This window comes from Aspergillus pseudonomiae (genome assembly GCF_009193645.1).
Source record: "Aspergillus pseudonomiae strain CBS 119388 unplaced genomic scaffold BDV37scaffold_37, whole genome shotgun sequence".
NCBI lineage: Eukaryota > Fungi > Ascomycota > Eurotiomycetes > Eurotiales > Aspergillaceae > Aspergillus > Aspergillus pseudonomiae.
This window is the reverse complement of record NW_022476029.1, coordinates 147,340-159,702: the sequence shown is the minus strand read 5'-3', so window position 1 is coordinate 159,702 and position 12,363 is coordinate 147,340. Positions and strand designations below refer to the sequence as shown.

The 12,363-nt window shown below is 46.0% G+C and overlaps 3 protein-coding genes across 3 annotated transcripts; 2 read left to right on the top strand and 1 right to left on the bottom strand.

The window, feature by feature from the left end:
- Positions 1–900: 900 nt before the first annotated feature.
- Positions 901–1,815, bottom strand: BDV37DRAFT_249566 (uncharacterized protein). Its single transcript, XM_032082101.1, has one exon. The coding sequence runs from the start codon at positions 1,508–1,510 to the stop codon at positions 1,226–1,228; it is 285 nt and encodes a 94-aa protein (XP_031940987.1). The 5' UTR covers positions 1,511–1,815; the 3' UTR covers positions 901–1,225.
- Positions 1,816–3,337: 1,522 nt separating this feature from the next.
- On the top strand, positions 3,338–4,891 carry ergS (the record flags this gene model as incomplete). Its single annotated transcript, XM_032084792.1, has 1 exon — positions 3,338–4,891. One exon carries the CDS (start codon positions 3,338–3,340, stop codon positions 4,889–4,891), a length of 1,554 nt encoding a protein of 517 aa, XP_031940986.1.
- A 4,645-nt stretch (positions 4,892–9,536) lies between these two features.
- On the top strand, positions 9,537–12,196 carry BDV37DRAFT_129740 (uncharacterized protein). Its single transcript, XM_032078708.1, has 7 exons — positions 9,537–10,161; positions 10,231–10,456; positions 10,523–10,839; positions 10,949–11,263; positions 11,323–11,457; positions 11,516–11,596; positions 11,659–12,196. Exons 1-7 carry the CDS (start codon positions 9,949–9,951, stop codon positions 11,989–11,991), a joined length of 1,620 nt encoding a protein of 539 aa, XP_031940985.1. The 5' UTR covers positions 9,537–9,948; the 3' UTR covers positions 11,992–12,196.
- Positions 12,197–12,363: the final 167 nt, after the last annotated feature.

Genomic DNA, 12,363 nt, shown 5'->3' with positions numbered 1-12,363 from the left:
TGATATCTTGAACGTACCTAGTCACATCCCTCTAAACACTAATAACTGGTAAATCTCCCAAGATCATGACAGTGGATTATATGGTTACAATAAAGCCCTAGTTTAACACACATACGGGTTACTTTGTCAATGTGCAGAGGCCTCCTACTACGATCAACAACAAGCAATGAACTGTGATATCAGGAAATATATGAGCTGATACTTACCGCAATGGACGCTAATCCAGTGAGCCCTAGGGTCAGCACTAGTGTAAAATCACAACACAGCTCCGCTAATCCTTGCTTGACGTGGATAAGGAGAACTAAAACCGCTCTTTCTCTTTGGCTATCTCTAATCTGTTATACCTTTGCCAACAATCCCTCTTTTCAGGTCCTGTTACCACACTCTAAGGAACTTCTATACTACGGCAATGGAATAGACATGAGAAAGCCGCAATTCTGCTTTATAACTCGACGTATCCTTCCCGGAAGTCCCCTTCCATCTTTGCAACTGTCTGTCATACTGTCTATAGAAAGAGCTCGCTTGAAAGATCAGACAACATTCCTCAGTAGTGTAGTATTGTGTATGTGCATGTCACATATGGCTTCGCTACCAAAAGTATAAGTAGCCGAATTATTATTGTCATCAACAAATAGCATGAGAACTACCGCATTTGAAGCTTCTTTCCATCCAGCCATGGTGTCAAATCAAGAAGCATTGGTAGAAAGCTAGTAGCCACGGCATGGGATGGAAGGCAGTTCCAGCTATATTCATACAACAGGGACATAAATAGAAAAAGCTCGGCCTAACCACTCAATATATAAATAGAAAACGTCATATTCGATATCCAGGTTACTTAGAGCCAAGAGCCGTGTGTTATGAACCCGGAAGAAACATAGAGAAGAAGACCTTTTCAGTGGTAATACTTTCAGAAAGGAACGTATGAAACGCCCTGAAACAAACAACGTATAATTACACATATGGATTTGACAATTAAATTCTCTAGAGAACCACCACTATGTGAAGAACAATGGCTGAAGTTGCTATGACTTATCGAAAGTGGTTCAAAGACAATAACTTTACCTAGGTTGCAAACAGTACCCTCTAATTGATTCTAGACTAGTCACTGTGCGAAAGAAACTAGCATGGAGTTCTGATATTTCTCTTTGCAAATTTGACGTTCTTTCCACTTTCTTCAAGTACTACTTTTGTCTAAAGTCTCGTGGATTGTTCGGTACGTATTCAATCAAGTGATAGCCAATTCCAGGTACACTGCTAGCCCAGCAAGGAGCGACTTCTGGTTTAAAGAGTGGTGTTCATCATCAGGCTTCTCATATGAGATATTCTTGGTTGCGTCACGCCGCATTTTCAGCTCCCATTGCCATTTGAGTTCAGCAATAGAGGCAAAAATAGCGTACTGTACAAGAACACAGTCACTAGGGTCCGGTATGTAGTGGACTGCCCATGAATGCACCTGGTGCCAAAGGTACTCTACTTCTGCGGGTATAACTGTATACTGGCGCACAACCATCTTAGATTCGGGGAAGGGGTCGAAGAGGAGCGTCTCTTGCGCGGCATATCGGGATAGAGCGCATGTGCACACTTAATATGATCGTTGGATAGCTCACAATGCCCCAAGGCTTGCATTGAGCTGACAAGGGCAGTCAGTTGGCGATTACTGCCGAGGGTATATTGAGAGAAATTTTGTCCCCTGAAAAATGCAAATGTCATATGTAATGCCCCATTAGCCGCGAAGTTATCTCCCTAGAGGTCACGAGCGACCGACAACTTTAATTTGGCGCAGCGGCACCAGGCATGGAGGTGGGTCTTTCTGCTTTTTATTTATTTTAATTATTATTGGTCAAGCGATCAATATTGCTACATAATCATAACTAAAATCGGAATAGAGCGGCCTCGATCACCAGGATCGAGAGTATAAATTGTGGCAATCCACGAGTACAACCTTCCATGGCGGCTTCTACAGCCGCTGCTAGCGAACTAATGCCGTGAACCTCTTCGCTACGGATATGACTGCAGACTACATCCATTGCCTATAGCCTAGAGAGCTATCCCACAAATGTAGTATATCTCCCTTTAGCTTTGGCCTAATCTTTGCTACCTGTCTAACTCATATTCTTAGTGTTTTGGTTATAGTTCTCCACGGGATCCCTTGAATGAATCCAAATAGTTCGCAATAAATGTACGTATACGCCACAAGAGAGATAGACAGATGACGTTCTAGGCAGATCGTTTTCCCCAAGCCAAGGGTCCGTTCTAGCGGTCTTTCATGCATGATCGTATAGACGATCTTAAAATAGGAGAATTTAGCTCAGGCTCGTATTACTTGTTCTATTTCTATCTGGTCTAGCAGTGGCATAGCCACGCTATCGATCTCGCATCATGAACTGTTTTACCATCTAGTGTGGTGATCCTTCAGGGTCTGGCAGTGTCGATCTTCTAGATGCTCATCTCCACTTCGGAATCCAGCCCTACCCGTGCCAAGGCGGTGTACCATTGGCCGAAACCCTGCTCGAAACTACGAAAGGCTTGGTTTCAAGCTTATTTTCCACGGCTGCCTGTTGTGTCGTCACCGCTGCGCATTCTTTTCCCAAAAAAAAGGGTCAAAGCCGATTCCGTTAGGGTTTAAACGGACGCAACACCCGTGTTCCGTATTGGATACCATTTAGCGCTCGCTGCTCGGAACCTCGGAATGAGTCACTATGAACTGTGGATGGCTTTTGTTCAGACGAACACGGTCCATCTTTCCAATAACGTCCTCATCCCGCTGAAACTGCCGTCGCCTTCAAGGTCAACCTGCCGAATCCCTAGAGAAAACAAAGAAATAGGCTGAAGAGTAAAAACCTGCTTGGATGGCATGTTGTGTGCCCAAAATAACCCTGGCGTAAGGCTAAGCAGGGCTCAATTAGGCAGACAAGTAAAGGGTTTCACAAATACGATCTGACAATGGAAGCCCTACGGATCCGCAGTCCGTCCAGGGCGGCACCCGCGGGGTCCGCATAAGCAAATGTCACATCTCTGGTCCACTGAACTTAAAAGAAAGCGCTATAGTCGGAGACTACGCGTCGGGCCCCTTATCGGAATAGACCAATCCTGGTTCAACGAATGCTACTGCCTAAGTATCCTTCAGATTACCCGCCGGGCGATGTCATTCTATTGCCAAATCCGACTCTTATTGTTTGGTGTGAGTGGAGGCGAAGCGTCCATCCACTCAATGTCGTTACGGGGTCCATTAGGGGTCCATTAAAGGGCTCTTTTATCTGTATTGACCAGAGGAACTTGCCTGTCTCCCAGATAATGAAGCAAAATCCTCCATATTCTATTATACCAACTGCCCATCATGTCTATTCAATCGAGCGTTGAAGGCATTCCGCCGATTGTCGTACAGCCGTCCGACGGCGCAAAGAGTAAGCGACCGAAAGCCTCCAAAAAGAAGTCCAACCCGGCAAAGAAAGACCTCCTATTCCGTACTGTGGGCGAGTCCCTGGCGAGTCAGCTATATAGCCACTCAAAGCTAGATACTACATGCACTTGGTGTGCACTTCCTGCAGATCGTCAGCGTGATCAAGTTTCCTTACTTCCACCAACGGCAGATGACGCGAGATCCCGACGTTGTGGCAGTAGTTGCTGTGGGAGTAGCAGCAGCAGCCAAACACTTGTGGAACCAGCATCAGACTCAGACGCGCTATCTTCTCGTCATTCCTCGAACACATACGGTCGTTCAAGCTCCGAATCATCCTTGCCTCTAGGGCGCAACGGGTTCGTACCGCTGTCTACGTCGACATCCTTACCGCAGACCAACCTACCCGCCCGAAATCATATGGACAATGCCGAAGTTTTAGAGAGACTAGCTGGGCGCTATGGGAAAGTCTCACATATGGTAATACTCGACCGAAGTTACAATTTCTTCCTCAACAAGGCACGAACCGGGGCTTTGTGTTATAAGGTGCAAAATCAGGTAGCAATAGTCGCGGGGGACCCTCTATGTGAGCCATATTTGTTTTCTGATATCCTAGACGAATTCAAGGCGTACCGAAAGCAGTTCCACTGGGGAATTGCTTTCATGGGGGCCAGCGACAGTCTAGTCAAGCATGCGCGACATCAACATTGGGCTACACTACAATTTGGTGCTGAGCGTGTGCTCAATCCGATGACGAACGATGTGCTTATGGAGCGAAGTGGCAAGCGAATCATCGTCCAAAACAAACAACTACTCAATCCAGACAAGGGCGGCATCACCTTGGGTGTTTACGCTCCAGCATATGGGGCAAACCCGTCCCTACAGAGCGAATTAATGGCCATTTATGAATCATGGCGGCATCAACGCAATCAAGCCGCGGCCGCAGCCCAGGCTTTTATTACCGTTTACAACCCGTTCGATTTTCCAAACCTGATGATCTATATATATACTCGCGGCCCCGACGGTGTCGCGAACGGATTCGCGGCGCTTCGTCGGGTTGGTGCCAACGAAGGATATCATCTTGACCCCTGCATCGCCGCTCCGGGGGCACCTAAAGGGATCAGCGACTTGCTGGCTTACGCAGCCATGGCGCTTCTCAACCAAATGAATGTATCTTACCTCAGTCTCGGATACGAGCCTCTTACTACCCTGGGCGATGTGACGGGTTTACCATCAGCCATTGAAAAGATTACGCGGTCGTTATACCGTCACACCTTCCAGAGACTACCTATAGGAGGAAAGAAGGCGTATCATGACAAGTTCCGCCCCGATCCATTCTTGGACTCAGAGTTATATCTGGTGTTCCCATCAGGTGTCCCTGGACTACGACATATGCTTGCCATGGTCCATATGGCCAACATCAGTATTCGCAAACTTGTTCGCTCCGAAGCGAAGTCCGCCTCGCATAAAGAAAGATCAGGAGACGATAGGTGACCTACCTTGTCATCGACATGTTTGCGTGCTATATTTTCTTCCTAATAATCTGAACTTCATACGGGATTGGTGTTTTGGTTTACAACCGTCATTTTGTTGGAGTTGCAAAATCATTTAAGTATATAATGGCAATATCCATGGATGTTGATCGCCGGTTGTACATCCCTGAGAAGAATTGCACCGTGATTGTTTGTATTATATATCATCATCGGCGTTCCTTGGGTCCCATTTATTCGACTATAGGCACATTGTGTTTGGATCACAATTTTGATTATTGTTGGGTGCCAGTTTCAATACCACTTAAAATGCCATTGCTGTTATTCATGTCATTCCATGCAGACATTATCCCGAGTACCCTGAGGTAGGTAAACTCCAGCGTGTTCCAAAACTAAGCGGTCCGACCACCCACACAACTCACCATCCAACAGCTAATATTCCAGCATTTAGTTAAAATAAGAGCTATGTATCCATCACTACTCCAGGCTGATAGCTAACATCACAATATCTGGATATATGAGCTGTGCGGCTAACCGGGCCACTTAGCCTTAAAAAAAAATCGCAGTGAAAATTCTAGTTCCAAGGGTCCAAGGGTTCAATGGACACATCGGGTGGGCATCTTTGAATAAGCCTTGCGCTCAAAGTTAACTCAGCCGTTTCCACTCTATTCCGTGAACTTGTGGATACCGTATAAACCCTAACTCCCTTCTAGGCCGTGGGGGTTTACCTATTCAAAAACTTAATAGTACTCCAGAGTATACGCATCACTCGCGAACATTCAGTCGGCCTCAGCTTAACATTCTACACTTCGACAACGAACGCCTTTTATGTACGGTTTCAATAGAAACCTTACATGTACATTCTTTCATCAACTTTTCTGATCTCAAGAGGTGCAGAGCTTACCCCACGGATCAAAATAGAGATGCCGAACTTCGGCCGAAGACTTTCCGTCGTAGCAACTTCGGGAAGAGCCGGCAAGGTTACTCACTGAGGGAATTGACTAGTTGGTTAGTACTACCCTTTGAGTCACCGACTGGCAATTCTGGACCCCAATTGATACTGCGTTATATAACTTACTGCCGATTGTTCCACAGCCGACTCGGCGTATCTCTTTCCTGGAATAGCTTAGTGCGTTTATGATGCTGTTCGGAGATATATTGTTCAACGATATAGATTCGGCGTTGCGACCAGAGCATAGAGATGGTGTATATTTTCGACGATATGTGTGTGCGTATTGCTCCATAGGACGGAAATCAGGAAGGAGGAGACGTGGATTGTTTGTACAGTGACGTGGGTGACTCTTTGTAATCTGAGTCGGAGATGCAATCTCTTTATATATCGAGAATAGGGCCTCTGTGTTCTTAGATTTGGTAAAGGGGCTCTATTTTTCGTTTGGCAGCAAGGACTGTATTATATATTATGTCAACAATTTCCTTGTGAAGATTGTGAGAGTCTTGATAGAAATAAATTCTATCTGTCACAGAACCAGTTTGCAATAGAATTGTGCATACAAGTAGAATCCATGCTTTAGTGAGAATTTTATATTAATCAATTTAGGGACTAGTAGGAACTATTAGGCATGGTATAAGAAAGTTATGATCAAAATAAAAAAGGGAGGCATTGAGCATCATGAGAGGGTAAACATCAACTTACTCTAATCCATCGCAATAACTGCTGATGAGAACAGAGATGTTTTTTTAGAAATGAAATATCTGCGAGAGGTGATGTCAATGCAAATTGAAGACGGTTCTATATCTTTATTCCATTTTCTTCAAAGCACAGTCGTGAAGAAAAGCGGACAGAGGAAGTCATAGATCCTAACGTCAAGGAAACTTGCATTATTCTTATCCAGAATAACCCTCTTCTGACTTCATATTGACCGGATGATGGCAACTAGAAAGAACGCCAAATAAAGTAAGACTTGTTCACCAAGGATTTCGAATTTAACAAAGTATAGATAGTGTAAATATACTGTAGCTCAAGGATAAGTAGCTCTCTATTCAAATGATCGGCTTAGACATTATAGTCTAACTATAACGAAGATTTTCGAGAGCATTATCACAATATTGGTCCAATTTGAACGTTATTAGTATAATCGAAAGCCCATGTACTGTATGGATTCTTTAAGAGTATGATTATATGTAAGTATGAAGTCGTCCTATGCTAGTTGTCACACAACTAACTTGCTACTAAATCTTATACTTTAAAAGATATTATGAATAGGACTGATGCTATCCTTCCGCCTTAGTCTCAATATAAGCCACGCTGCATCCTGACTTTTAGGTCATTTTGCAATTCTACCCGTGCATGTGATATATCTCGGGCCTTCGATGATAGTTATTAAACAAATGAAAGCGCGAATAATAATAATAATAATAATTCGTAATTACCACATTGACCTCACTTACAAAGTGATGTGCAGGGTGCTGGTCCGAAGAGAGCCAATCATTGCCACACGGAGGTATACAACCCCGGAAAATACTCGTGATACATAGATACGCGCTCATTCTGCAGATACGAAGTCCAAGTCTCTCCATCCATGACATTTCAATGCATTAAAGTCCATTTCGGCTTCACAAACGAGTTAGACCGCCATTTGTGAGCCCCAGGCTCTGCCATGACCACGCCAACAAATTGGCTACATGGAAGCATCTAACTGCTAGGAGTACAAACACCAGTCAGAGCCGATGTCGATCTTCTTCGACTAGGATGGCCGGTCGAAATAGGACAAGACAACACGCAATAGACCGGATTCATACCCTTGCGTAATATATTTCTATGTTTTCTTTTTTCGATCCTGCCTATCAGAGAAACTGACATGTAGCACCTGCGCGGATCAACATTGTATATTGGGCATCTGCGCGAAGTAGATACACAATACTACCCAAGATCTACCGTTTGGCTTCAAGCTGTGATGAGGCTCTTGCACCTAATAGACTATATGAGGCGAAAGAAACTCCGTGATGACCAAATAGAACAAGCTGGTTGCAGTGCATCAAGCCTTGCTAGGCTGTCTATTACTGCAGACTCATCTCATCATATACTGTGAGTTGCCAAGACTAGATCACCCTTACCGAGCGTTTTGAAGCTTTGTTTGGCTCTGATTAAATAAGTGCTCACTCAGGTAAGGTTAGTGGCAAGACCTCGTTATCGCTTTATGATGGAAACCCAGACGATTCTCCTGCGATATGTTGTGCAGGATCGCCTGGAGGCACTGCTGAGGAGGCGATACCCGCAGGGAGGGTATCAAGTCAGTGTAAGCTCAGTATTTCTATTAATGTTTCTAAACCGCCACAGGTGGTTATCTAATTCCTTTGGATGGCCCTTTTTCCAAGCAATCATTGAGCGGGTATTTCCATCCTGATGAGATGGAGCCAGGCAATCGGATGGAAGCCCCTCGTCCTATTCTTCTCTGGCCTCATTCTTGGTCATTTGCTTTCCTTCTTTGGACTTACGTGTGTTTTACATGGTTGCCTTGCCCACCTCAATAATTGCCACTTGCCTTTCAAAATCAGCCTTGCCGCCTGCTTGCTGAGCACGGAAAAGGTGCGGAGAAACACCTCAGCACCAGCGCAGCTTACGGCAACTAATGCATCATAAGGTTGGATAAAACGGGGCTGTGCTAACAGTGACCAAAGATTCGACGAGGAATTTGCTACCTGACCTTACCACAAGCATTATCGCAGGTTGGTCATTGCGCCGTACCCGCCACCTATATGCACGCGGCTTGAAACGAGCCAGCCTAACTGATGCACCATCTGTGAGAGGTAATACTAACCACCGATCCAATAGGATGATATCGACAGCTGTAGCGCTGTGACCGGGGCGTGCTGAGAAGTACGCGGCTGAAGACAACTCGTTTCTACTTCTATTCATAGGAAGGAGTGGTGGCGGTATATAAGGATGAGAAAAATATATTATCTGTTTGAGCACCTCCAAGCCTTGACTACTGTGCAAATGTGAATATGAAAACTTTTCTTGTTGTTCGTGTATAAATCCGGTCCCTTGGTTCTTCTTGATATTGAGTGCGCAAAGCAAATGCCACAGCCTTGTCGCGCGATGAGCCGAGGACGCTCCCCCAATATAACCCCCAATCAGGTTATTGAGGGCAAATACATGAACCCGAAGAAGCTCATTAAATTGCTGGGAAATGAATATGGGCAGGCCAATTTTCGGGTCGAGGTGTGTTTCTTTGCTCGTTATAGGATATCTGTCCATGGCTAAGGTATGCCGCATAGTTACGCCTGGATCAATATAAGATATACGTGTTGGATCAAGAACGAGCACGGTCGCCGGGACTAACTCAGGTTTGGACTATGCGGGTGACTGGCGTGATCGAATGTACTAAATCTTTACCCAGGAGCAAATCAATGAGTGTCGAGTATGGTATTAGCAAAATCTCCATGCAAAAAACATTATCAATACGTTGTACAATAAACATCAAACGGGAACCCACTCAAGACGTTGCGCAATCGGGAAGATTTATGGTGGGGGTGAGGGGTGAGGAGGTTGGACATGGCGTAATATTGATTGACATCCCCATTACTCTATAAGTGCAGACAAAATAACACCGTGTGATGGCACCTGCATAAGTTACATCCTCATTGGGCTATGGTAGGCACAACGACTAGGGTTGATCCTCGATTTTAGGAGGCATTCCGCGAGCCCTGGAGAGTCTCCCGCTGACTGATAAACACGGAGAAAGCCTGCTGATCGCCGGCATGTGTTGAAAAATGGCCCGTCGTTTGCATTCGCTCCGCGCTCAGCTGTCTTTTGCCCTCATAAGACTGTTTTGCCCAGTAGTTCAAGTGCTAACCAGGTAGAAATATTGTCACCCAATGCCTTGTGCGAATATATGGCTGCGGCTTACATGTTCAGCCTCAATAGAGCCGCGGCGACAATGTTCAGCCTCTTGAATTAGAGCCGCATGCAAAAGATATCATCAGTACTGAGATTGAAGCCTCGAGCTGTGCTCTCGCATGGTGTATAAATGCATGCGTCTCTAGACTTGTGGTATTCTAGATGTTGACTGACAATTCAATTCCTCGGTGCGCCGGACAATGGACCACAGCTGCCCTTCTTCCCGTGTTGATCAATTCCTAGAGGAAAAAATCAAGTCCAGGACGAACAGTCTCTTTAAATCTAGGAACGAGGTTGCTCAGCTGGTGGTTTATCTTTTTTCTTCGTCAAAGGACTCATGCGGCAGACGGACATTGCAAACCAAACAACCCATCCCGATTAATCACGTCTCAGAGCTGAAGCGACTCCATCAGGTAGTTCCACACCACCTTGTATGGTCCATTTCCCATTCAATAGCTAATGTATCATCTACATCGCCATAGGAAGAGACCGCTGCCTGTGCACAAGTCTACACCGTCTCGCAGTTGCGATCGTGGACGACATTAAACATATCGAGCGAACTTTTCCACCACCTCCTAGAAGAACAAAGCATCTTCCCATATTTCTGGAAGTCGGTCCTAGCATTTGGCATCAGAGTTGTGGAGAATGAATATGTATTTCCTCCTTTTCGTGCCAAAAGCTCGCGGAGGGTAGACGGCAAAGTTGATGGTTAGATTCCGAAAGCCTTTACGTCTTCAATGCAGAGAATACCTTATAGGTTGACTGGTGGCACAGAGATTGCATATGTGATCCGGCGAGTCGAACGTAACCAGCGCCCGACGTCCAATGGGGAGTGTCCCTGGTCAATTCGTCAGACGGGAGTTTACCACAAATTGACATATCCGCATGATGGATCAGCAAGCTCGTCGGTGTTCATTCTGATCGCGCCCTCCCGTACTATTGAAAATGAGGTCTCTCAATGCCTCCCCGGAAGCCCATCCGAGGGGGAGGTCATGAAGCCGCACTTCTCTATTCACGAGAGACTCATGGCTGATGGCCTCAGCAGCTGGATGGATTACATGGCTTGGTTAGAGTCTGAATGCAAGCAAAAGGTATGTTCATTCGCTGTCTCTTAGTCTTCATACTCTTACCAATGTGTATGCACCTGCATGTATGTGTTTTCCGCTTCGGTTTACGCGGGCTAAACTAGGCGCTCTTTAGGCCGACCGACTCATTGTCTGGGATGTCGAAGACCGAGATAAACATTTGACATACTTCAAGGTGGACGACAGACAGCGCCTTAAGCAGCTGGGAGATTACATAACGGATTTGATTGTCATCCTTCAGACTGCTGTGAACACCATCGGTCGCATTGGGAAGAGCTGCCAACGACACTGTCAACTGAGCTGTGGTGCCGGGAATGACTGTTCCTGCAGCTCCATGATCGGAGAGTTTAGTGAATATGAAGAGGAATCCCGCATTTACCTGGAACGGGCCAAGGTGTTACAGGAGCGGGTTCAGTCAACAGAGCAACTGGTAGGCAGCCACCATCACCCCACTCTCAGCACTGTTGCTAACATGCTGTGAACTGGCAGTTAACCGATCTACTCAGCTTCGAGGAGACGCGAGCCTTGAAGCAATTGGCACGAGCATCACATGTGGAGACAAAAGCTTTGAAAGAACTGGCCCAGATTTCTCAGGAGGAAAGCCACCACCTCGCCGAGCTTGCAGTGCGTTATTTTCCAATGTGGCTGTGACGGACATACCACTGATGAGGATGTTCGATAGAAACGGAGTGCAGAAGACGCTGCGGCTGTGAAAATGCTGAGTCTTGTTGGCCTGGTTTACCTTCCCACCACCATTGTAGCGGTGCGTTCCATTGGCTGGCCTTGGAATGGATCAAAAAGAGGATGGCTGACTCTTCCATATAGAACTTCTTTTCTACAGCATTCGTCAAGATTGATGAACAGGGAGGTATATACATATCACCCTGGGTTTGGATTTTGGCAGTTATCTCAGTTCCCTTAACAGTAGCTACGGTCTTTCTGTGGATCCTTTCTGTGCGATATAGTGACTCATCTTGGTTTCTGAAAGTGACTCGGATTCGGCATAAACCAGTGTCACACAGGGAGGGCGAAGAGGCAGACTTGGAACGGGGCAGGTTGCGAGGCCAAACGGAGACTGAGGTGACCCAGGGCAGGATGCCCTTATTCAGCCTGATGCGCCCGTCCACCTATGCCACCACGACGACGAAGGCCGATTAAACTAACAATCTTACCCCGTTGTACGTTCTTATGTAATTGGGTTTTTCTTTGGAGAGTGGGAATGAAGGCAACGAGTATTCATAGTCTTCACAGATCTACTGTAGATAGAATGGACAGCGCAGTAGTAAGTACTAGTGGATATTACAGAAGAGATAACGCTCCGATGCCCCTCTTTCAATGCCCTGGAGGACCTACGTAATATGAGGGTGAAGGGGTAGAGAGATCGGGCAAAGGAGAAGGCAAAGAAGGAGAAACCAGCAGAGAAAGTGAAGAGTGAAGTGACGCGCAGCCGCAGTACAGACGGTCCACTGGGGGAGATCCTAATGGACAAGCTCCAGGATCACTGCCTCGTTGCCCGATAATGTCATTCTT

What these genes read in the sequence shown, in the direction of transcription:
- BDV37DRAFT_249566 (XM_032082101.1), bottom strand. Translation starts at nt 1,510, where the DNA reads ATGGTTGTGCGCCAGTATACAGTTATACCCGCAGAAGTAGAGTACCTT.
- BDV37DRAFT_129740 (XM_032078708.1), top strand. Translation starts at nt 9,949, where the DNA reads ATGGACCACAGCTGCCCTTCTTCCCGTGTTGATCAATTCCTAGAGGAA. An exon ending in GGTAGACGGCAAAGTTGATG is followed by an intron (nt 10,457 to 10,522) that starts GTTAGATTCCGA and finishes CTGGTGGCACAG; the next exon opens with AGATTGCATATGTGATCCGG. An exon ending in AGTCTGAATGCAAGCAAAAG is followed by an intron (nt 10,840 to 10,948) that starts GTATGTTCATTC and finishes GGCGCTCTTTAG; the next exon opens with GCCGACCGACTCATTGTCTG.